The sequence below is a fragment of the Anomaloglossus baeobatrachus genome, chromosome 6 (genome assembly GCF_048569485.1).
Source record: "Anomaloglossus baeobatrachus isolate aAnoBae1 chromosome 6, aAnoBae1.hap1, whole genome shotgun sequence".
In the NCBI taxonomy this organism is placed as follows: domain Eukaryota; kingdom Metazoa; phylum Chordata; class Amphibia; order Anura; family Aromobatidae; genus Anomaloglossus; species Anomaloglossus baeobatrachus.
Genome location: NC_134358.1, coordinates 262554414 through 262580485, shown reverse-complemented (window position 1 = coordinate 262580485; position 26072 = coordinate 262554414). Strand labels below are relative to the sequence as shown.

Genomic DNA, 26072 nt, shown 5'->3' with positions numbered 1-26072 from the left:
ACGATATATCATGCGATATGTTGGCGGGGTCACGTCATGACGCACATCCGGCATTGTTAGAGATATCGTAGCGTGTGACAGCTACGAGCGACGGTGAATGAGCAAAAATACTCACCTTATCATTGCTCGTTGACACGTCGCTCATTTTCAAAAAGTCGTTTCTTCTTCTCTGCGCCGATTGTTCATCGTACCCGGGGTAGCACACATCGCTCTGTGTGACACCCCGGGAACGATGAACACAGCTTACCTGCGTCCCGCCGGCTATTCGGAAGGAAGGAGGTGGGCGGGATGTTTACGTCCCGCACATCTCTGCCCCTCCGCTTCTATTGGCCGGCTGCTGTGTGATGTCGCTGTGACGCCGAATGTCCCACCCCCTTCAGGAAGAGGATGTTCACCGCCCACAGCGACGTCGCTCAGCAGGTAAGTGTGTGTGATGGGGTTTAACGACTTTGTGCGCCACGGGCAACTAATTGCCCGTGACGCACAAACGACGGGGGCGGGTGCGATCGCACGATAAATGGTCTCGCGTGACGCCCGCATTAAAGGGTTAAGAAAAGAGATATTTGAAAATTGCAGATAAGATGAGAATGGACCAAGCGTCCATTTTTTCAGGCAAGTACCAGGTGAAATCCATCTAAAAAATATTTTGTGTACACATAACGTAAAACATCCTGTGCTCAAGTCTATACCATATGTTCACATGATGTTTAATGGTTTAGTGTATGTCACACGTATGCTCTGAGGGCAGATGTAATGGGATCTACTGACCAATCAACTGCCAAAAAAGTGTTCATGTTCAGGATTATGGAATAGTTTACCTCTTTTGAAGAACTAAAAAGCATTATCAAATGGCTACATAACGTAATATTCGCTGAAAAAAAGAATCATTAAAACTAACAGATTTAAAATCGCTGAAGTTACTGAAATATGAAACTGAAGATCCATATTTAAAGAAAATTTATCAGCTCAAATGTGATGCCCTGGCCTATCAGGTCGTCACAGGGTATTGTGCAATCTGCCCTTCTGCACAGTATCCACCTCCTCCTTGATTACGGGTCCCTGACCTTTGGTGTTGCCAAGAACAAGCTAATCAAAACCCTAGGGACACTCTGCACCACACCCAGCAGACACACCAGTGGACAGCCTGAGGGGAATAGAACCGCCCACCTGGGCGTTGGTTAAGGGGAGGTCAGGAGTGTCAGGAGACAGACAGTTGAGGAGTGACTCTCAAGAGGAGAGGTCACAAGTGAGTTGAGTAGTGACTCTCGAGAGGAGAGGTCAGGAGGTGGGCTCCTTGAGACTACTAGGTGGCAGACGTTGGTCTGGGCCTGGTAGGATCTGGACCTCGGTCACAGGGTACAAGGGGCATGGACTGTCGAGGAGGACAGCCGGCGGCCTCGTTCCATCACTGGGCAGGGGCCAGGGCATGACGGGGTACGTGGACCCATAGGCCAGGAAGTAGCTTCAGGCATCTTGGTAATTTACCCGACGAGGACGGAACCTTCAAGATCCGTTCTCCACCCGCTCCAAAATCGGGGTACTAGTGCAACGAGGGGGATAGGACTTTCCCACTACATAGTCCAGAAAATCCCAAGCGTGAACCATGAGAGCAAGCTCACCCATTTAGCCACACTGGTGAGCAGGACACGACTAGTTTTATGCTAAAGGGACCATTTACAGGAAAAAGGTTCCAAGGAAAAGGTCACAGACTAACAGGCAACACCAACGGGCACGGGATCCCTCAAAGCGGCAGCGGTGTCAAAAACTTTGGTTTACCACAGTTATCGGTTTCAGCGTTATTGGACTGAGTGAGTACATAAGTGACCCTTACCGTCCCAATGGCACCTCCCCTTCCCTCTCATCGAGTTTCGGGGCATCCCCTCTACCCGTGGAGGGGTTAAACACCTGGCTGCCCACACCATCGCCACCGGGAACTCCCAACTGCAACGGTGGTGATCCACCTTACCACACACCACGGGTGGCGTCACAAACTTTCCACATCCTCTCTTGTAAATACTCCCCCTTTTATTCCAAGTGGCCGCGCGACCCCGACCCCCGGGTCTGGAGACCCCTCGAGCCACTGCGGATCCGAATCCGAGCAGCGGCGGCAGGCTGTTGATGCGTGAGCGGCACACAAATTGATAGTATAAATTAATCACATAGACTCATAAGTGTGATAGCCCCTACAAAAACTGCACTGCTAGCATTCTAGTCATTGCCTCTGTTCTGCAGAAACTGAAGATCAAACAAATGTGCTAAATAGGCTACTTGGTGCACTCTTGGTGTGTTCAAGAGTAGAGAGGAGCAAACCCGATGTTCAATGTGCGGTGCCCGTACTCCGTACAAAACACAGACTTTTCCAAAAAACAAAGTTCGGGTTCTTTATGTATGCAAACCACTCAATCAAGCATCACTGTGCTTGGGTACGCTTGGTGGGTAAGACCAGTGCCATCCGCTTGCAGTGTGTGAACGGTTCACACTGGGGATAAAAACAGCGTGATCGAATGTAGTGTGCACTAAAAAAAAATGGAAGAAGCCCGTCTACCCTCCACCAAAAGGGATCTGTTTATGACTGGCTGCATGTCGGCGGGCCCCGAACTGTAGATCAGTGACTTCAAATGAAGTTCAGTTCAAGTCTGGGTCCCAAACCAAACTTTATCAAAAGTTCGGCCGAACCCGCCGAATCAAACTTCTGTGGATTCGCTCATCTCTATTCAAGAGGCTAAGTGCACTGCTGAGCTCACTAGTTTTGAATGTTACTGTGAGTTTTCTCTTCAGACAGTGCGTACTACAGACAGGTCGGTGGTGCTCACAGTCAGCAGTTGGGCAACAGAACATGCAAAACCAGTGTGCAAAATGGTGCACTGAGACTCTTGGCCACACCAAGGGTGCACTGAGTGCCTTATTTAGCATATTTGATTAAACTCCAGTTTCTGTAGAGCAAAGGAAGCATTTAGAGAAGTAACGATGCGATTCTTTTAGGGACTAAATACCCTACTAGCCTATGTACTTAGTTTATACTGTCAGTTTGAGCTGACAGACATTGTTACAAGTTACAACACCATGCATTCAAGTGTCACCTATAAATCACCATTTATTCAACTCACTGTACTATGCAGTTAAAACATATTGTACATAAGTCACTACGCTTCATAAAGCTGTCACCCAGTACACAAATCACTATATCATGTATCACTTTGTACTTGCTCCATTGTAATAATCATATTTTAGCTTTTTGATTCATAGTTGATAGTAGATCATGACAAATCGCAGACTAACATCCCACACTAACATACTGTAATCATTCGTGACTGGGTCCTTACATTACAAAAAGATATGCACATTCACCCCCAGAAATACGGCACATCGCAATGAAAATGATAATACTATTATCTGTGGAAAAATGACTGAAGATGACTTCAGCGGGTTCAAAGGAAACATAGTACCAATGGAAACAAGTCACGTGGTCCTTAGAATGACACAGTAGACATAGGCAAACAACAAATGATGGAGTGCACATAGAGTAAGTACTGGCACCAAAGGAGATCTACATACATTAGGAGTGCTCACCCAGAGAGGTTATACCAAGTGAGCACAACTCCACTAATAGTTAAAACACGATGCAGAATCTGTCTTGAATCTAGTCGATCTCTGCCTCTTGAAAAAAAGGCCATTGAGCCCAAAAATAGTTTGAGTAATGAGATCTTAATAAATAAGTGATTACCTTGCTCCAGGTCTGTTTTGGAAGACAAGTTGGCAACACCCAGCTAACGCTTAGATACATTAGTGACAATGACACAGACATTGCAGTTAAACAGATTACTTAGTATAGGCTCAACTTTTTCTGAGCTGTCCCTAAACCAGGATCAGGGACCTCAATCTCCGCTAAAAGATTTACAAATCCAGGTTGTAACACAGTGACTGTTTGGCCACAGCCCATCATACTGTGTTGCTATGGGTCTGATGAGGGACAATCATCCCAAAACACTGTGTCTGCAAATTGAGATTCTGATCTTGCATCAATCCTAGGTCAGATCAAAAGGCTTGTTAAAGAGCCACTTTTGACTTTTAGGTTTGCTACTTCCAATAGGTGGCACTAGAGTTTGTCTACTTCCTCCCTGAAGAGACAGTTTGAATATTTCCCAGAGGAGCATTGCAGCTATAAGACTCCTCACCACTGACAGCCAGATTGGTTTGTCAGTCTCCACAAGGAGAAAAGTTTTCCCCTTAGAGATATTCACACAAAACCAAAAAAATATGACAGACAAAATTGTTGGCACCTTTGCAAAATTGTTGGTAAATAACTTTGTTTCACTCATGTAATGCTAGTTAAGGCTCACCTGTAGCAAGTATCTCGTGTGGGCAATATCTGTCTGCTCTGGTCTTCCAGCCTCCAGCACCAGTTCTTCATGCTACCAATTCTGCTCTGGTGTGTCTGTCCGGTTTGTTCCCCTGGCCCTGCCCTGTCTGTCCCTGGTACCAAGCTCAATCCTGCACCTGTGCCCATACCAGACTGTATCCTGCACCTTTGTCCGAACCTGCCTGTATCGTGCACCTGTGTCCGTACCTTCCTGTATCGTGCACCTGTGTCCATACCTGTCTGCCCTGTCATTTTGTCTGCCGCAGCTATTCCAACTGCCCCTGTGTCTGATGTCCTGCGATGGATGTCCCATGTCTTGTGATCGATGACTTTTGACCTGGAACATGATGACCGGAGTTCCGTCCCTGATGATCGGAGTTCCTCCATATGTCCTGTCTCGGTTGCACCTGTTTCCGATGTCCTGTGCCTGATGCCCCTTGCCTGGTGACCTGAGCCTGATAACCCATGCCAAAAGTTCCTTACCTACCTCTGCCCATCCAGGCGTTCCCAATTCAGACTGTGCCTTATGTTCTGGTCTCTTTTGTCTGTCCTATATGTCCTGCTGTGCTCAGCTGCCACAGCCTTGGTTACTGCACTGGCAGTGGCGCCTGGCATACTGCCACATGGTGGGCACATCAATCCCCTCCCATTAAAGGGTAAGCCTAGATTCCCTCTGTGTTCCAGTGGATCCACTTACGCTCACTGCCTTCACCAGCAGTGAGGATTACAAATTGCTATGGCAGAAGACCCAGCAGGGCCCCACTGCTGACATAGAGACATATAAAATCTAGACTGCAGTTTGCCGAAATGTACATGAGTAAGCCAAAATTTAGAGAAGCATCTTGTGGACAGATAAGATCAAGATAGAACTTTTTGGTAAAGCACATCATTCTACTGTTTACTGAAAACAGAATGAAGGCTACAAAGAAAAGAACACAGCACCTACAGTCAAATATGGTGCAGGCTCAAAGGTGTTTTGGGTTTGTTTTGCAGCCTCTGGCACTGGGTACAATGCGCATGTGGAACGAAGAAAGAAAAATTCAGCTCACCCGTATATGTATCCGCTCAGTTCAGATGGGATGCAGGATGTCCACCGGACAGGCCGGTCCGTAGTGGCAATAGCAAGGAGACAGGACGGGACTCAGCACCAATTCCAGGATAGGAAAAATATAAATCCAACGAAAAATATATAAATGTGTAGAAACTTTATTCAACGATTAAAAATCCAAGAAAAACATCATCGGTTCCATGAAAACATCATAGCTTGACACGTTTCGGACAGTTGGAATGTAGATAAGTCCTTAATCATAAGCATACTTTTATATATTTTTCCTTGGATTTATATTTTTCCTATCCTGGAATTGGTGCTGAGTCCCGTCCTGTCTCCTTACCATGCCCTTGTGCATGGCATCATGAAAACGGAAACTTACCAAAGGATTTGGGGTCACAATGTAGTGCCCTGTGTCAGAAAGGACGGTTTACATCCTAGGTCATGGGACTTCCAGCAGGACTATTACCCCAAACATACTTCAAGAAGCACCCAGAAATGGGTGGAAACAAAGTCATGGAGAGTTCTGAAGTGGCCAGCAATGAGTTCAGATCTTAATTCCATTGAACACCTGTGGAGAGATCTTAAAGTTGCTGTTGGGAGAAGACATACTTCAAATATGAGGGACCTGGAGCACATTGTAAAGAAGAGTGGTCCAAAATTCGAGTTGAGAGGTGTAAGACGCTTGTTGATGGTTATAGGAGGTGATTGATTTCTAGTTATGTATTCCTAAGGGTGTGCAACCAAATTTTAAGTTGAGGGTCCCAACAATTTTGTCCGGACCATTTTTGGACTTTTGTGTAAAATTATGTCCAATTTGCCTTTTACTCTGTTTTATTGAGTGTTGTTCCAATACAGACAAAGGAAATAATCTTGTCTATGAATACATGTGTAATTGCAATAATTTTCTGGGAGAAACATTTAATTTTCTGGAACAATACCAAGGCTGCTAACACTTTTGGTCATGATTCTATGTATAGACATAAAAAAGAAATCAGTTGCCAGTGTTCAACAGTAAAGAATGTAATGATTACATTTTACAAAAATAAGAATATTATACCAATGTGTCCACCTCCAACAGCTTTGTTTGAAATTGGCTATGGACTTACTTATTTCCTAAAGCAATTTTAATAACATCACAACTGGCCTCCAAATACATTTTCTACAATGCACATTGTCATACAGTCAACCACACATAGACACATACTGTAGATTAGAAACATCGCTTGACAGGGTATCATGAATCATGTTTTTGGTTTTTTTAAAAGCTGGTCTCTTGTTTTACATAATGTAAGGTATGTTGCTTGAAAAGCAAAAGTAATGAAAGACAAATCTGTGATAATTCTTGCTGAATATATTTCATGGCATCATGTTGATGTGCTGGCATCAGTGAAAAGAAAATAAATTGTATCATCATTACACGCTTAGAACATAAAACCTTGTATGGAGCGGTAAACCTTGAAGACACTGGTGCACAGGCTGAGATGGGCACAATATGTGCAAAGATTGACCCGCTAGAAGGAATGCTTCAAGTAAAAATACCGCTATACATGTGTGCCCTAATTCATAACAGTCTTTACACCTTTTTTCAGGAGTAAAATTCGCTGTAATGGCTCATGCATACGACCATACTTTCTGTGCTATCCATTAAAAAATGTTATTCAATGGGGCAGTACAGATGAAAGATTTTTTTTGACTGACCGATTTGGCTTGAGGAACAGAATTGCAGTCTGTATGAATCAGATGGCTTTCGCCAATTCAATGCTAGGTGTTTGTGAAACAAAATGGACTACAGTCAAATGATATCCGAATGTCGTCCAATTTTCACAGACTCATATATTGAAGAAGGTGTAGAAACTTTTTTTTTTCCTCTCTGCCCCAAAGAAAAACTGATCCCATTCTGATCAGACTCTGATCAAAGTCTGTTCAGAGTCGGATAGGCATAATCAAACCATATTCAAACGGTTGTGTGAACCTAACCTTGCAATGACTTTTATGTTTGCACCTTATTTATTATCTATTTTGTGCCTTTCTTTTACTTGATTTCATCTTTCTTTTTCAGCAATGTTGGCATGGTCGTACTTATACAAATGTTTTAGACTAATTTATCATATGCGACTTTTCGAAACATTGCAAAAATTATTCATAAATGTATTTAAGTACCCTACTGGAGTACAAAATCTGTCTGATTTTATTTTTGCTCACTTGAATAGTAATATGAAACATTTTAAAGGATTGTACAATGTTTTTTTTCTTATAACACACAAAAAAAGGCAAAAAAGATGAACATTGTTAAATTAGGCTGGAAATTCAGCAACTACTTTGAACAATTTTAGTTTCAAACGAATCCATTATCCAAAAAAATCAAAAACTTTATTCCAAAACTATTAAAATCATTAGAAAGAAAAATTGCATCCGGTAAAAAACTTTTTGGATATATCGCAGAAAGTTAGCAGCAGACATATTTCGGGCAAGAAATCCTTGTTCATTGCATGAGCATAATTAAAACAAACTCTGTGTTTTACCTCATATCCTGTCCTGCCTCTTAGGGCAGGTAGCCTATCAGATAGCCATTTGATACAACAGGCGTTTGGATAAAGGGAAAAAAAAAATTGCATGTCCTTGTTCCAAATTACAAATGATGAATAAGAGAAAAAGTAGAATATGCAATAATTTGTTTGAACAGATATATAAATGTCTCACTCACCCTATGGCTAAACAAATATTCCTGTATTATATATCGGGCGGACAGAAAGAGAAATGAGCAATGGCTGTTTCCCACTACCAAGTACTTCATCCAGGCTGAGACATGAGAGCCTTAGCAGTTTGAAATGGCCATTGCAGTTTTTTATGTTTGTCTGTATCCTCCACCCGGTATTTAATAAAAGAATGTTTTTTAGCCAAAGTTTTTTTTCTCTGTTTCTATTGTCTCCTGTCGAACACCAGGTGTGGCTATTTTAAAACTGACTCAGGACTTAAAGTGATTGTCTACTACTGGGACAACCCCTTCTGATCCCTGTTTTTTCCCTCAATTAAAATAAAACACCCTGTACTCAACTCCTGTTCTGGCACCGTTACAGCACTGTTGGTAATTGCGATTCGGGGCTCATGTGTTGTAATGTCACACGAGTCATGCATCCAATCACCGCCAGCTTCTGTCTCTACACCTTCGGACAATTGAGCAATCAACAAGAAGTGACGCGACTGCTGCCACTAATTTCCTGTAGATTGCTCATTTGGCCTGAAGGCAGAGTGAGAGAAGCCGGCGATGATTGGATGCGGAGCTCGCGTGAAATCACAATGTCATGTAAGCCCTGAACGGTGATTACTGAACCCGCTGGAACAGTGCCAGAATGGGAGGTGGGTACAGGGTTTTTTATATTAACTACTGGAAACAAGTGGAATAAGAAGGGGGTTTCCTACTAGTGGACAACCCCTTTAAACAATGAGATTCAGCTCCATATGTTACTCCATTAATGTCATTACCAACATTACCAACACTAGTAGTGCCGACCTATCCATTTTCCAATTAATTGTTTTCTATTGCATTTTTTCTGAACCACATAAACTCTGCAACTCTATGCAGCTGTATTTCAATTCCACAAAATGGAGCGGTTATGTGTTTGTGTGAATGAGCTCTTATACTTAACCACCTGATCATCCCTTGTTTTTGCAGGACTTTGTAATTTGTAAAGATAGCACTGAGGTTTATCACCGTTTTTCAGTTATATCTAAGTATGATTTATTTTTGTCTTTCAGTACTAGTCCTGCTTATTTTGTCTATGAGAAGGCAGCGAAAGCAGCCGTACACTATTGACGAGGAGGACAATGTTCATGAAAACATTGTTAGATATGATGATGAAGGAGGAGGAGAGGAAGATACTGAAGCATTTGATATTGCAACCCTATGGAGTTCAAGGGAGACACATGTTGGAAAAAGCAGACAGGACATGCAGCCAGAGATTGAGAGCTTGTCCCGCTATGTGCCTCAGACGTGTGTCATGGACAATAATGTGCACAGCTACATGTTGGCTAAACTCTTTGAAGCGGATACAGATGTTTGTGCGCCTCCATTTGACTCTCTTCAGACATATATGTTTGAGGGAGAAGGTTCAGTGGCTCAGTCCTTAAGCTCATTACAATCATTCAGTACAGACTCCGAGCAAAGCTACGACTACCTTAATGATTGGGGTCCTCGGTTTAAAAAGCTTGCTGAAATGTACGGTGCCAAGGATAAAAATGCATCATTGTGATTGCAAGAAGAAGAAATTTTGAGATTTTATGCAGGGCTCCAAGCCCCACTCTACGTGGATCCACTTTCTTTAAGGACGTCATTAATAGTTAAGCATAACAAGTAAGACAAGAGGATGGATTAATGTACAGAGTGCACTGAAACAGGATATAATCTTTCCCTGGATCAGCTTTATTTGGTCATCATGAGTAAAGAAAGTTCAACAGAAACCTTAATGGTGTGAGAAAGACATAACGTTTCTTGGATTCTAAAGACTTTTACGTCCAGGAATAATATGATATATATTTTTATACCACACAACGTCTTTACACCTTGTTTCAGATATTACACTATTGCAACTCATTTTGCAAGGAAAATATTGTTTCATAATTTATAAAGTCTCACTTCAAAAACTTTAAAAGATATGTAAAAAAACATAACTGTGTTTAGTACATTTCTATTTCCAATGTTTGGTCTTATATTTCTTTCTAGTGACCCACTGAAACTTTTAATAGTCTGAAACCCAACATAATAATACTAATATCCTCCCTTTTCTAGAAACTGTAACTGTTTTTACGCCTGTAATTTGGTGGCACGTCTTGAGAAGAAAACGGATAAACCATGTGATTCAAAAGGACGTGTCACTTTCGTGTGCCAAATGCCAATATCAGATGCCATTAATGAAAGTTATAAACTAATTTAAGAGGTTTCTCTTGTACTGAGAGTTTTAAGGGGTTTCCCTGTATATTTATGTTGATTTATACCCAGGACTGTTTACATTCATGTAATAGATGCTCAACTGAAATATCTCCCTTAAAAATGTAAGTTAAGTTTTGTACATTTGTCAATAATTTTGGTAATGAAATAAGCTGTACTGAAAGTCCAGTACTTTAGCACTTCTTTAATAAAAAGTTAAAGTTGAAGGACATATCTTGAGCTCCTGCAATAATATTTTCTAATTGTTATTATCGATTTGGCAAGGATTTCATATTATAGCTTAAAACAGCTCCGAAATGGGTCTTAAAACAGATTTTACCTTTTTAAGTTATCCATGGATTCACCAGTGATACCAATACGTACGGAAAGTACCCTCAAGCCAGTGATTGACTGCAGCAATTACTTGATGGTAATACATGGCTTGTAGGACTGACAGGGAACCACTTTATTTATATATATATTTTTTTTTTTAACAATCCCTTTAATTTGGCTATATAGGTTTGCATGGGTCAGATTTATCAGATCATATCTCAAAAGGGAAATATGCAAACATCTAAATTAATGCAAATATGATGCTTTTATTGACGAATGAGTAATGATTTACTAAGGTTGAAAAAGAAACTCCACAATGCCCTTTAGACATTTTGATCCTTCTGAAACGTGGGTCACTAATAATGCTGTTAGACTAGATTGAGGCAGAGAGATGATGCAGCTTCACTTTCGGTCATTTTTCTATGGGTTTTGTATTTTGCTGGTTCCAATCTCTTAAAGAAAGTTGATTCAAAGCACCAGGAAAAATTATCATGGGAAACAAGAAAATTTATAGCCATCAAACTAAAGCTCCTTATACACTTTAGATAGCTGTGGACAAAACAATAGCTTGACTGAGTGCTCCTTTGTTTTCTATGAGAGAGTTAGGGGTACTTCTCACATAGCGAGATCGCTAGCGAGATCTCTGCTGAGTCACGTCTTTTGTGACGCACCAGTGACCTTATTATCGATCTCGCTGTGTGTGACACTGAGCAGCGATTTGGCCCCTGCTGTGAAATCGCTGCTTGTTACACACTGCTCTGGTTCATTTTTTGGACGTTGCTCTCCCGCTGTGAAGCACACATCACTGTGTTTGACAGCGAGAGAGCAACGATCTGAATGTGCAGGGAGCAGGGAGCCGGCATCTGGCAGCCTGCGGTAAGCTGTAACCAAGGTAAATATCGGGTAACCAAGCAAAGTGTTTTGCTTGGTTACCCGATATTTACCTTGGTTACTAGCGTCCGCCGCTCTCAAGCTGCCAGTGCAGGCTCCCTGCTCCCTGCATACGTAGCCGGAGTACACATCGGGTAAATAAGCAAAGTGGTTTGCTTATTAACCCAATGTGTACTCTGACTACGAGTGCAGGGAGCCAGTGCTAAGCGGTGTGCGCTTGTAACCAAGGTAAATATCGGGTAACCAAGCGCTTGGTTACCCAATATTTACCTTAGTTACCAAGCGCAGCATCGCTTCCACACATCGCTGGGGGCTGGGGGCTGGTCACTGGTCGCTGGTGAGATCTGCCTGATTGACAGCTCACCAGCAACCATGTAGCACCGCACCAGCGATCCTGACCAGGTCAGATCACTGGTGGGATCGTTGGAGAGTTGCTAAAGTGTGACGGTACCCTTACTGACAAATATCTCTGACGGCATCTTATCTCTTAGAGGACAGATGGATCAGCAATCTGAAATGAATGTGCCAGAGTCTTATCTCTAAACCAGTTGATATAATCTGTCGGACATTAAACAAATTTGCATGGGGGCCTTAAGGCTAACCCTTATATAGAGCAGATTAGAATTTAAGGCTAAGGCAGAGGTCAGTGGTGGTAGCAGCAGTATGGCCATAGATAATACCAAGTTAGAAAATTGGTTATGGTCAATCCACATATAATCACAGTAGGTAGTTAGAACAAATAAGAAACATTTGATACAATGCCAGAGCCACCAGACATGTTCCAGTAATGAGTTTAAATTGTGAAGGCTATTTCTTTATTACACTAAGTGGTTAAGTATTGGGCCCTCTTCTTTTTAACAAATTTATTAATAACCTTATAGAGGGCATGCAGAACAGAATTTCAATATTTGCAGATGATACTAAACTCTGCATATCAACACAGCGGGGCATATGTTAATATTACAGAGGGATTTATGTAAGCTGGAGGCTTGAGATGAGAAATGGCAATTGAACTTTAATGTGGATAAATGTAAGGTCATCGAGAGGAAATGAAATGTATAATTATATGCTAGATGGTAAAACACTGCGTAAAACTGTGACTGAAAAATACTTGGTTGTATGGGAAGACACCAAACTCAACTTTAGTGGCCAGTGTCAGGCAGCTGCTGCAAAAGGGACTAAAATATTGGGATGCAATAAAAAAGGAATAGTCATGCCAAAAATATAGTTTTGCCTCTATACAAGTCACTAGTGTAGCCTCACTTAGAATACTGTGTACAATTTTGGGATCCAGTGTATAAGATTGATATATCTCAACCAAAGAGGGTGAACCAAGATCTTTATCAAACTTGGGGCTATTCAGTTTCAAAAAACGTAGTCGTCTTAGGGGTGATCTTATTACAATGCATAAATAAATATATATATATATATATATATGGACAGAGATCTTTCTAATGATCCTTTTAGACCCAGATCTGTGATGGTGACAAGAGGGTATCTTCAACAAAGCCAAGAAGGTTAAATCGCAATCACAGATGAAGATTATTATTCTTATTATTATTCTTATTATTATTTTTATTATTAATATTATTATTAGATTATTTTCTGTAAGAGCAGTGAGACTATAGAATGCTCTACTAAAACATGTTATAATGCTTGATTTACTACAAAAGTTCAAGGAGGGCCTAGAAGCCTATTATTATTATTATTACTAGAAGGTGGCCCGATTCTAACGCATCAGGTACTCTAGAATTTATTGTGTAGTTAATGTATGTTTTTTGTTATATATATATATATATATATCTATATATATATATATATATATATATATATAGATATATATATATATATGAACAACGACAAGGCAGAGTCCAGCAATACCGCGAGCAATCCAGGATGCTGTTAGAAAATGTTTTCCTTCTTTTTATTCATAAATTCATTAAAATATAATGGTCCAAGCAATTCAGAACAGCATTATCGCAGAAAAATAGCGCAGATAGGACTACGCGTTTCAGCGGTAAAATCCGTCTTCTTCACGGTCCAGAATCTGATCTGCTTTCCAAACATAGAACCTTATATACATCTCACTCTCATCAGGGTAATTACAAACATGTGTGAGAGATTTAAAAACATGAGCTAGAAAAGCAAATCAAACATGTAAGCTATCCGCATATTAATCAATATACAGCATGCATAAGAGTTATAAGGAAAGGATTCAGCATTTTGGAGAAAAATACAATCAGAAAATCCAATAACCTGACCATACAATTATTTTTTAAGTGATACAAAAGCATAACACAGTAGTAATAGCCAGCAACATATAATGCAACAATGTATCAATAGTACATAATGATATCCATACGATTGTTAAAGCCCTGTGGCATGCGGGTCCCCAGCTCAAATATCCACCTACTCTCTCTTGCAAGCACTTTTTTATGAAAATCTCCCCCTCTCAATGGTTTTTTTACATGCTCTATGCCCATAAAAGAAAAACCGTGTAAATCCCCATTGTGTTTTTTTGAAAAATGTCGGGATACTACTGATGCACCAACCATTGGCAAATTGCTAGCATCTGAAAGATGTTTGCGGATTCTGGTTTTAAGGGGGTTCATCGTGCAACCTACATATTGCATGCGGCATATATTGCAATTAATTAGATAAACTACATTCTCCGTATTACAGTTTATAAAAGAACGAACATTAAACTGTTTTTCATTGGAAATAGATGTAAATATTTTAGACTTATTAGCAAACCGCAGCACTTACAAATATTAGCACCGCATTTAAAAAATCCTATTGATTTGCATGCTGTATATTGATTAATATGCGGATAGCTTACATGTTTGATTTACTTTTCTAGCTCATGTTTTTAAATCTCTCACACATGTTTGTAATTACCCTGATGGGAGTGAGATGTATATAAGGTTCTATGTTTGGAAAGCAGATCAGATTCTGGACCTTGAAGAAGGTGGATTTTACCGCTGAAACGCGTAGTCCTATCTGCGCTATTTTCCTGCGATAATGCTGTTCTGAATTGCTTGGACCATTATATTTTAATGAATTTATGAATAAAAAGAAGGAAAAATTTTTTTAACAGCATCCTGGATTGCTCACGTTATTGCTGGACTCTGCCTTGTCGTTGTTCACATTTGTATGGATGGACTCCTACGTCCTGATCCGGGCACAACGGAGTTAACCAGGTCAGCTGAGGTTCCAGGTGATTCACAGGAGTGAGCTGGTCTATATTGTTGGACTCATATATATATATATATATACAGTTAGGTCCAGAAATATTTGGACAGTGACACAATTGTCGCGAGTTGGGCTCTGCATGCCACCACATTGGATTTGAAATGAAACCTCTACAAGAGAATTCAAGTGCAGATTGTAACGTTTAATTTGAAGGTTTGAATAAAAATATCTGATAGAAATTGTAGGAATTGTACACATTTCTTTACAAACACTCCACATTTTAGAAGGTCAAAAGTAATTGGACAAATAAACCAAACCCAAACAAAATATTTTTATTTTCAATATTTTGTTGCGAATCCTTTGGAGGCAATCACTGCCTTAAGTCTGGAACCCATGGACATCACCAAACGCTGGGTTTCCTCCTTCTTAATGCTTTGCCAGGCCTTTACAGCCGCAGCCTTCAGGTCTTGCTTGTTTGTGGGTCTTTCCGTCTTAAGTCTGGATTTGAGCAAGTGAAATGCATGCTCAATTGGGTTAAGATCTGGTGATTGACTTGGCCATTGCAGAATGTTCCACTTTTTTGCACTCATGAACTCCTGGGTAGCTTTGGCTGTATGCTTGGGGTCATTGTCCATCTGTACTATGAAGCGCCGTCCGATCAACTTTGCGGCATTTGGCTGAATCTGACCTGAAAGTATATCGCGGTTCACTTCAGAATTCATCCGGCTACGCTTGTCTGCTGTTATGTCATCAATAAACACAAGTGACCCAGTGCCATTGAAAGCCATGCATGCCCATGCCATCATGTTGCCTCCACCCTGTTTTACAGAGGATGTGGTGTGCCTTGGATCATGTGCCATTCCCTTTCTTCTCCAAACTTTTTTCTTCCCATCATTCTGGTACAGGTTGATCTTTGTCTCATCTGTCCATAGAATACTTTTCCAGAACTGAGCTGGCTTCATGAGGTGTTTTTCAGCAAATTTAACTCTGGCCTGTCTATTTTTGGAATTGATGAATGGTTTGCATCTAGATGTGAACCCTTTGTATTTACTTTCATGGAGTCTTCTCTTTACTGTTGACTTAGAGACAGATACACCTACTTCACTGAGAGTGTTCTGGACTTCAGTTGATGTTGTGAACGGGTTCTTCTTCACCAAAGAAAGTATGCGGCGATCATCCACCACTGTTGTCATCCATGGACGCCCAGGCCTTTTTGAGTTCCCAAGCTCACCAGTCAATTCCTTTTTTCTCAGAATGTACCCGACTGTTGATTTTGCTACTCCAAGCATGTCTGCTATCTCTCTGATGGATTTTTTCTTTTTTTTCAGCCTCAGGATGTTCTGCTTCACCTCAATTGAGAGTTCCTTAGACCGCATGTTGTCTGGTCACAGCAACAGCTTCCAAATGCAAAACCACACACCTGTAATCAACCCCAGACCTTTTAACTACTTCATTGATTACAGGTTAACGAGGGAGACGCCTTCAGAGTTAATTGCAGCCCTTAGAGTCCCTTGTCCAATTACTTTTGGTCCCTTGAAAAAGAGGAGGCTATGCATTACAGAGCTATGATTCCTAAACCCTTTCTCCGATTTGGATGTGAAAACTCTCATATTGCAGCTGGGAGTGTGCACTTTCAGCCCATATTATATATATAATTGTATTTCTGAACATGTTTTTGTAAATAGCTAAAATAACAAAACTTGTGTCACTGTCCAAATATTTCTGGACCTAACTGTATATATATATATATATATGTAACAACAAAGAGCCAGCACCAGTGTGCACTAAGGCATCAAATATTCCAAACTGCATTATAAAAAATTTTTTTGAGATTTTTGGCAAAAAATTGCAATTTCTTGAGCTGCTTCGCCACGTCACGGCAAATCTCATTTGAAGCAGTCCTACACTAAAATATTTTTATAAAATGTGCCATGCGGCCTCACATATAAATAGCAGAACTGCTCTCAGCAGCACTCACCTGGTCTATTGCAGTCCCGTACCCATGACTGAGTCATGGCTGTGGGCGGGACAGGTCCAAGCAAATGCTGCATGAAGTATATATATAGCCTGTGGACAAAGCCTGATGACCCAATGTGAACAGTCACCAAACGCCAAAATCTATACAGATGGAATACATCCCAAATTGGGGTGCATAGCAAGGTGGAGGTCAACCACCGACCAATTCAACAAAGAAACAACAAAGAGCCAGCACCAGTGTGCACTAAGGCATCAAATATTCCAAACTGCATTATAAAAATTTTTTTTGAGATTTTTGGCAAAAAATTGCAATTTCTTGAGCTGCTTCGCCACGTCACGGCAAATCTCATTTGAAGCAGTCCTACACTAAAATATTTTTATAAAATGTGCCATGCGGCCTCACATATAAATAGCAGAACTGCTCTCAGCAGCACTCACCTCGTCTATTGCAGTCCCGTACCCATGACTGAGTCATGGCTGTGGGCGGGACAGGTCCAAGCAAATGCTGCATGAAGTATATATATAGCCTGTGGACAAAGCCTGATGACCCAATGTGAACAGTCACCAAACGCCAAAATCTATACAGATGGAATACATCCCAAATTGGGGTGCATAGCAAGGTGGAGGTCAACCACCGACCAATTCAACAAAGAAACAACAAAGAGCCAGCACCAGTGTGCACTAAGGCATCAAATATTCCAAACTGCATTATAAAAAATTTTTTTGAGATTTTTGGCAAAAAATTGCAATTTCTTGAGCTGCTTCGCCACGTCACGGCAAATCTCATTTGAAGCAGTCCTACACTAAAATATTTTTATAAAATGTGCCATGCGGCCTCACATATAAATAGCAGAACTGCTCTCAGCAGCACTCACCTGGTCTATTGCAGTCCCGTACCCATGACTGAGTCATGGCTGTGGGCGGGACAGGTCCAAGCAAATGCTGCATGAAGTATATATATAGCCTGTGGACAAAGCCTGATGACCCAATGTGAACAGTCACCAAACGCCAAAATCTATACAGATGGAATACATCCCAAATTGGGGTGCATAGCAAGGTGGAGGTCAACCACCGACCATTATATATATATACCATATATATATATGTATAGATGTTGTTGTGTGTAGTTGCCAGTGTTTGTGTAGGGGCTGTAAATGTTCTGGGTGTTGTCTGGGTGGGGGGTGTGTGAGAGCGGTGTTGTATGTGTGTTGCGTTGTGTGTGTTGCATTGTTTGTGGAGCGCTGTGTGTCTGCAGTGTTGTCTGTGTGTGGTGCTGTGTGTGTTGCGCGGTTTGTGTGTGTGTTTTGGGGGAGGTATGTTTTGTGCAGTGTGTGTGTTGCGCGGTATGTGCGTATATTTGTGTATGCCGCGGTGTTTGTGTGTTGGGTGTTGTGTGTGTGCGGCGTTGTCTGTGTGTTGGTGTCTGTGTAGGGCGGTGTTTGTGGTTCCCAGTGTGTGTGTGGTGTGTTGTGCGGTGCGCGTGTGGCGCTGTGTGTGTGTTTTGGGGGGAGGTGTGCACCCCCATCGTGCTCCATCCCCCATGCTGCGCACTCCCCATCGTGCTCCATCCCCCATGCTGCGCACTCCCCATCATGCTCCATCCCCCATGCTGCGCACTCCCCATCGTGCTCCATCCCCCATGCTACGCACTCCCAATCGTGCTCCATCCCCCATGCTGCACACCCCCCATGCTGCGCACCCCCCATCGTGCTCCATCCCCCATGCTGCGCACCCCCCATCGTGCTCCATCCCCCATGCTGCACACCCCCCATGCTGCGCACCCCCCATCGTGCTCCATCCCCCATGCTGCGCACCCCCCATCGTGCTCCATCCCTCATGCTGCACACCCCCCATCGTGCTCCATCCCCCATGCTGCGCACGCCCCATCGTGCTCCATCCACCATGCTGTGCAACCCCCATCGTGCTTCATCCCCCATGCTGCGCACTCCCATCGTGCTCCATCCCCCATGCTGCGCACTCCCCATCGTGCTCCATCCCCCATGCTGCGCACTCCCCATCGTGCTCCATCCCCCATGCTGCACACCCCCCATGCTGTGCACCCCCCATCGTGCTCCATCCCCCATGCTGCGCACCCCCCATCATGCTCCATCCCCCATGCTGCACACCCCCCATGCTGTGCACCCCCCATCGTGCTCCATCCCCCATGCTGCGCACCCCCCCATCGTGTTCCATCCCCCATGCTGCGCACTCCCCATCGTGCTCCACAGTCACACATCAGACAGTATACACGCACATATCTGATCGCATACACTCAAACCCCACTTTTCCCTGTGCCCTCCGGTGGCCGGTCCCAGCAGCTGTGCTGCATGCCGTGTTCCTCTGCCTTCTGCTGACACTCACAGATCCGATCGCATACACTCACACATCAGAACACACACACACATCCGATCGCATACACGCACACATCCGATCGCATACACGCACACATCCGATCGCATACACGCACACATCTGATCGCATACACGCACACATCCGATCGCATACACGCACACACACACTGACGATATCGCACATACGCTCTCACACACTCACAACATCCGGAGATACCACATGCTTCCGGCCATGTGATCCTCCGGCAGGTCCTAGAAGGTAACTGCATGCACAGTATCGCCGCCGAGAAGTAAACGATATCACTGGATGTTGTGAGTGTGTGGATGCGATCTGATGTGTGTGTGAGGTGTGTGTGAGAGTGAGTGAGTGTGATCTGATGTGTGTGTGTCTGTTCTTATGTGTGTGCGTGTGTGTGTGTGTTTTGCCGCTGCAGGACCTTGATGCGCTCACCTGCTCCCGGTCGGCGTCTGGTGAGTATGACTGCGGGGACTTCTTTCTTCTGTCTTCTCTCTTCTGGGGGTGCCTGTTGCCTATAATGAAGTGTCTTGCAGTGTCTTTAACTCTTTCACCGCTGCATGACACTTCATTATTGACCGCAGCGTATGCCGGCTCCCTGCACATGTGTACCAGGAGCCGGTGTTCGCTGGTAACCATGATACACATCGGGTAACTAAGGGAAGCGCTTCCTATAGTTACGCGATGTGTATCATGGTTACCAGCGTACACCAGCTCCATCACGATCCCAGCATCGCAAGGTTATGTTCGCCGGGGCCGGGGCCGAGTGTGCCAACGTGTGGCGGGAGCGAGCGGGCAAGGTGTCAGCGTATGCCGGCTCCCTGCACATGTGTACCGGGAGCCTGTGTACGCTGGAGCGGGCGATGCGTGCGGAGGGCCGGGGCGAGCGGCTAATCCATGCCCCCCCCCTCGGGGCCAGGCCGAGGTGAGCGGCCAATCCGTGGGGGGGGCGGGGCCAGGCCAATCCGACAGTTGTCACGCCTACGACACTGTCGCAGTGACACTGTCACGGTGACACAATTTTGGAGCAAGACAGACAGACAGACAGACAGAATAAGGCAATTATATATATAGATTAATATTATTATATTATTTTCTGTAAGAGATCAACATGTTAAACCATAGGTTGAACTTCAACCTTATACATTGTAAGTATCGATTGGCTATTCCAGAAAACCATGGTAAATAAGCCAAACAGTTGCAAGTCTTAAAGAAAACACAGAATGATAATAAGGTAAGTCTCTAACACAAATACTCTGATGCACATATCAACCTGTTTAAAACTAACACAGTGACTTATTATGAGTTCCCTGGATGTGAACCAATATGTGGGGGCAGATGTGCAGTACCCAGCCGGGCAACTATACTATTGACAGAGCTGTGCTAAGATCCACAAATGAGCATTTCCACCCGCTGCCAGCACCTGGAACAGCTGGTTGGCGTGGTTGATGGATGCTGGGTGTCGGACCCCCACCGATCAGATGGGGATCACATATTCTAAGGATATGCCTTCAATGTAAATGTCCTGGATAACCCCTTTAAATAGTAGTAAAATTTTTGAACTGTATGATCATCAACTTTAAGAACTGGTTTATGGACTCAAACCACATAACATGCATGCAGCTAAATGACTTTTACTGGCCAACATGTTTTATTATATCTTGCATCTACATTAAGATTCATAGTTCATTTCATCTAGACTGTAACCTGATATCCTATTCTGTTCATTTTCATCTTTGTCATAGGTCATGTTTTATTTTGTCATTTCCTATTTCTTAAGATTGTCAGGACGTAAGAATCTTTAGAAAAAACGTATGCGCCATCATTTCTTCTCAAGTAATCCAGGTCAAATATAATTTGATCTTTAAATATACAGTGTTCGCATTGAAAATACAACCCAAACTGCAGGGAATATGCTACAAGAGAAGCTTTGCATATTGATATATACGGTAGTTTCGTGAGCAAAGATTCATTATAACCTTAATTTTACTTATTTAAATATCTTCTCATTGATTTTCAGGCACGTTGGAGGTCCTACTGAGGATTGACTGCCTTTCTTGTATAGATATGGACACAGAAATAGGTGTCGTTCACTAAATCAGACCGCCCACTTGACTGAAAGCACAGAATGAGCATTGACTTAAGTGAATGAAAATAATTACACAAGTTATACGTTTTCCAGAAAACTGTATTCCCAGGCCCTATCTCCTTATAACATACTGGCTGCAAATTGGATTGTATTTTAAATTTGACTTACCTTTTAAGCCAGCATCACACGGACAGATTTTTGGACCAATCAAGGATTCAGGGACAATTTTTGAAGCTGTAGATAACTGATTTGAAAAACGTAATCGGGGATTACATATTGCAGGCAAAGCCATGATACTCAGAGTCCTCTCTGTACCACGTCTACTGGCATGCCTTTTCAAGGAGAACCACTGCAGTCAATCACTGGCCAAAGTGGTGACATTGGACCAAGAGAGCAGCTGAGAAACTGCAAGTGCATATGCAGGTTTTTTTATTGTTAGACCACGGGGTATTTTTAAAATGGAAAATAAGACAAGCGCTCATTTAAGCGATCAGAGAAGGTGACTGGTGACAATCACCTATTGGGAGTAGTGTCATCTAATTACAGTAATAATAATAATAATAATAAAAATCTTTATTTCTATAACGCCAACATATTCCGCAGCGCTTTACAATTCTGGAGGATCATATACAAACAAGTAACAGTTATAGAAAATACAATATTGAGAGGGAAAATAGACAACCCTGCTCGTGAGAGCTTACAATCTACAATGAGAATTTTTTTGGGGGGGAGGGGCAAGGTACAGGTGCTTAAAGTACAAATTATACCTTTTGGAGATGAATACTAAAAATGTGATTTTGTGTTAAGATGTTTCTATGGCTCTGTGGGGGTGGCCAGTAGCAGCTGGCGAGCGGCTCAGCAGTCCTTCTTCGCTGGTCCGCGCCCTGGCCACCTCTTCAGAGCAAGGGGCAAGGTATTGGTCGTGGTGATCCTGGCTGGGTGTGTAGTCTATGGATGTGTAAGCCTTATCTGTGATCAGACCATCATGCTGATCAGGATTCTTCCACTGGGGAGTCATCGACACACTCGGAATTCTTATTGAACAGTCTTTTACTAGAAGCTACGCACAGTACAACACATCAATACTGTAGCCACAACACTTGAACATATTCTTTATACAACATTTGACTTTAAGACACAGTGTTACTCTAGGATGCCCCATCATTCTTGGTACTACCATTATTCTTCTTCCATCCTCCTCCTTACTGTTTGTCACCACAGTGTCACATAATAAAGTCATATAGTCCTCCCTGGCCAAGGTCTCGTCTCACCAACAGGAACTTGTTCTCTCTAACGGTTTTGATAGCTGTTGGATTTGCCCCATCTACTGTATTTCTGGGATGACCTGTTCGCCGAAGTCTATGGAAAGTCTGAACTTGAGGACTCATACCGATGGAGTCAGTACACTGCCAGGAACATTAATAGAGTTCGAGCCTGGATATCAGGACTATGGAATGGAGGTGACTGTCTACCCGTCCTTGACTGGAGCTTTTCCAGGGCACTCTTTACCAGTTTTTGACCCAAAGTTCAATTGACTGGTGCCACAAACACCTAGTTACTTCAACCTAAGGTATCTATCCTTCTTGCCCACTACTTCTACTCTCTAAACTATCCACTAGTACAGCTTTCTACAGTCTAACCACTACTGCTAAATTAAGACAGAGTCAGGCTGGCTCCTCCTCCTGTGGGCGACCAACAGAGATTAAGGCTATGTGTCCACGGGAGAATGTAGCTGCGGATTTTTCTGCATCAAATCCGCAGCTTTCCCTCAAAATCCGCACCTCTTCAAAGGTGCGGATTTGCTGCGGATTTACCGCGGAATTGCGGCGGATTTTGGTGCGGATTTTTTTTTTTCCCCAATTTTAAAGCCAAAATCCGGATGAAAATCCGCAACAATAATTGACATGTTGCAGATTTTTCTGGACCAAAATCCACACGAAATCCGCTGCGGAAAAATCCGCAGCGTGGGCACAGCATTTCCAAAATGCCATAGAAATGGCTGGGAAGTACCTGTGCTGCAGATTTTCGGGAAATCCGCGGCTTTTCCGCGAGAAATCCGCGGCAAAATCCGCGCATTTTCCGCAGCGTGGGCTCGTAGCCTAACTGTTACCTGCCTATAATCCTCTTGTTACTAGCCAGAACCTATTCTCCACACCAGGGACCAGTACATAAAACCTTGAAACTAGATGGCCACACTTATACTTGATGGATAGACACATTGGATGGACCGCACTCTGATCTGATCTGTGTGACATCAGTGTGACGCGTACCGGAGAAAAATCTTGTCTTTGAAATGATTTTCTATACTCCCCTGTCTCCAGCGCTGCTGTCTATGGCCCTACTGTCACTTGCTTCTAGGCCCACTCATTATGCTCCTACAGTAAATATTCACTGCACCACAGACCCAGAAGGAAGAGCAGCACAGACATGAGACAGGAGCACCGGGGACAGGTAACTATAGAAGTTCATGCTGTCCGTGTGCTATGACACATGAGCACTGATCTGATCTGTGTGACATCAGTGTGACGCGTACCGGAGAAAAAACGTGTCTTTGAAATGATTTTCTATACTCCCCTGTCTCCAGCGCTGCTGTCTATGGCCCTGCTGTCACTTGCTTCTAGGCCCACTCATTATGCTCCTACAGTAAATATTCACTGCACCACAGACCCAGAAGGAAGAGCAGCACAGACATGAGACAGGAGCACCGGGGACAGGTAACTATAGAAGTTCATGCTGTCCGTGTGCTATGACACATGAGCACTGATCTGATCTGTGTGACATCAGTGTGACGCGTACCGGAGAAAAAACGTGTCTTTCAAATGATTTTCTATACTCCCCTGTCTCCAGCGCTGCTGTCTATGGCCCTGCTGTCACTTGCTTCTAGGCCCACTCATTATGCTCCTACAGTAAATATTCACTGCACCACAGACCCAGAAGGAAGAGCAGCACATGAGACAGGAGCACCGGGGACAGCTAACTATAGAAGTTCATGCTGTCCGTGTGCTATGACACATGAGTAGCACACTGACAGCACACACTGAACACACATGGACACACATACGCACCTACACCACGGACCATGCAAAATGTGTGTTTTGCACAGATGAATGAAAGAGGCCTAACAGACATTTTTACAGTTATGTGGTTTGGGTACAGGTGGGGTAAAGGGAAGCGCTAATAACAAAAAAAATTAAACTCACACTGATCCAACGATGAGCAGCAACCTCCTCTGTGTTCTGACCCTATACCCTGCAACCTAATGCAGGTGATGTGATAAAATGATGTCATTGCACCATCTGACATCCTTTATCAGTCTAGACCAGAGAGCTAATAGCTCTCAGCTATACTACAGTTTCTAATTGTATCCACATCATGAGTGCACAAATACTGTTCAAAATGCTCCTTGTCCATATTTACCAACTCTTCCTCCCTATTTATGGGTGTCTCCTGGACATTGTAGGAGATTTGAAAACTATATGTTAAAGGGTGGCATACATTAAGGTGGAGTAGACTGTAGTCACAGGCCTTGGGAGGAGCTATTTTAGCAGGTAGAGACTGATATGAGGACTTATTACTCTGTTGAATAAAAATGTGACCTGCAAGTGCTGTCTTTAACTATATTGGACTGTGTGAGGACTGGCACAGGCACAGTTCTAAAGATTCTACAGCTAAGTGGAACATTTTCCACTTGTCAAAGTGTGTGAGGAGAGGACCAGGAGGTCTGAGTGTCCTGCTGTCAGACACCTGTAGGATTGAACTTGTGCCGATACAGCATGTCCGCTATTTATATGCACATGGACATGTGACTTAGGCAGCCAATCACAGAAACCCTTCTGTCTGAGCCTTGTAGCTGTTTGCTGTACTGTTATTGGTTGCAGCAACATTCACGAAGTTAAGAAAAAAAAACATGACGCCACACGCCAAAAGCCTTCTCCTGGTCCAGAGACCCCAACTCCTCCACTGATTTTACACATCCCACATCAGACAGCACCGAAATCCTATACAAAAGCAGAGAATGCTATTACAAAATCATTTTTGACAATGCGGCCAGTGTTCGGCGGCAGAAAACAAACAAAACCTAACATTACCGACTTTTATAGAACAGTGCTCGGGGTTACCAAACCTGAACAAACGAGTTAATGGTTATACCGAATTTGAAATTGGCAAACCTTTACCGAACAGGTTTGCTCATCTCTACACGTGTCGTTGCACATTTGCAAGCACCATTAGTAAACACGTCTGATTCTTTCATGCAGCATTCAGCTGTCATTACCTGAGGTTTTGGAACGCAAATGTAAATACCCAGCCACCCACAGGCCCAAACACTAAACGGGCAAATTTCCAGATTGTTTGCCCCTGTAATGTTACTGTTTAGGATTGTGGATACTGAGGCTTTCCAGAATCTCATGGCGGCGGTCGTCCCTCAAATTCCAGCTTCACTATATTTCCAGTTTGCTGTCCCCGCTTTACACCAGCACATGTCCCTTAACATCACTCATGCCCTGACCAATGTAGTTACTGCTACATCTCTACATTATGGCACAATGGATGAACCTTGTGGAGGCTAGGACTGAGTCAGATCCTGGGACAGCACACATCCTACTGACATGTCCTGCACCATCTCTTCCTCCTCATCCTCCCTCTCTGAATTGTTATCTTGGAGCACGTCATCCATATCAGTCGCAACTTGAAAACACCGCAGCACTGTCTTGGTAAAGTGGCAACAGGAATTATGTTCAGGACTGTAACCTTTCCTCTTCACAAGATACTGTAGATAGTGCTTGACCGCTGGGAATGAAGAATTTGCTCGCCCCGATTATGTCTTGAGGACTTGAGGAAAAGGTCTCCCCTCAATTTTTTTTAAAAGGCAAGAATGGAAAGAATTATT

The 26072-nt window shown here is 43.1% G+C and overlaps 1 protein-coding gene across 1 annotated transcript in view; it reads left to right on the top strand.

The window, feature by feature from the left end:
- CDH20 (cadherin 20) overlaps positions 1-10559 on the top strand; it is a 759598-nt gene extending 749039 nt beyond the window's left edge. The window contains exon 14 of the mRNA XM_075314847.1: positions 9168-10559. Coding sequence (XP_075170962.1) covers positions 9168-9661 — 494 coding nt within the window. The 3' untranslated portion in view covers positions 9662-10559. The remainder of the gene's footprint in view (positions 1-9167) is intronic.
- The last annotated feature ends 15513 nt before the right edge of the window (positions 10560-26072 follow it).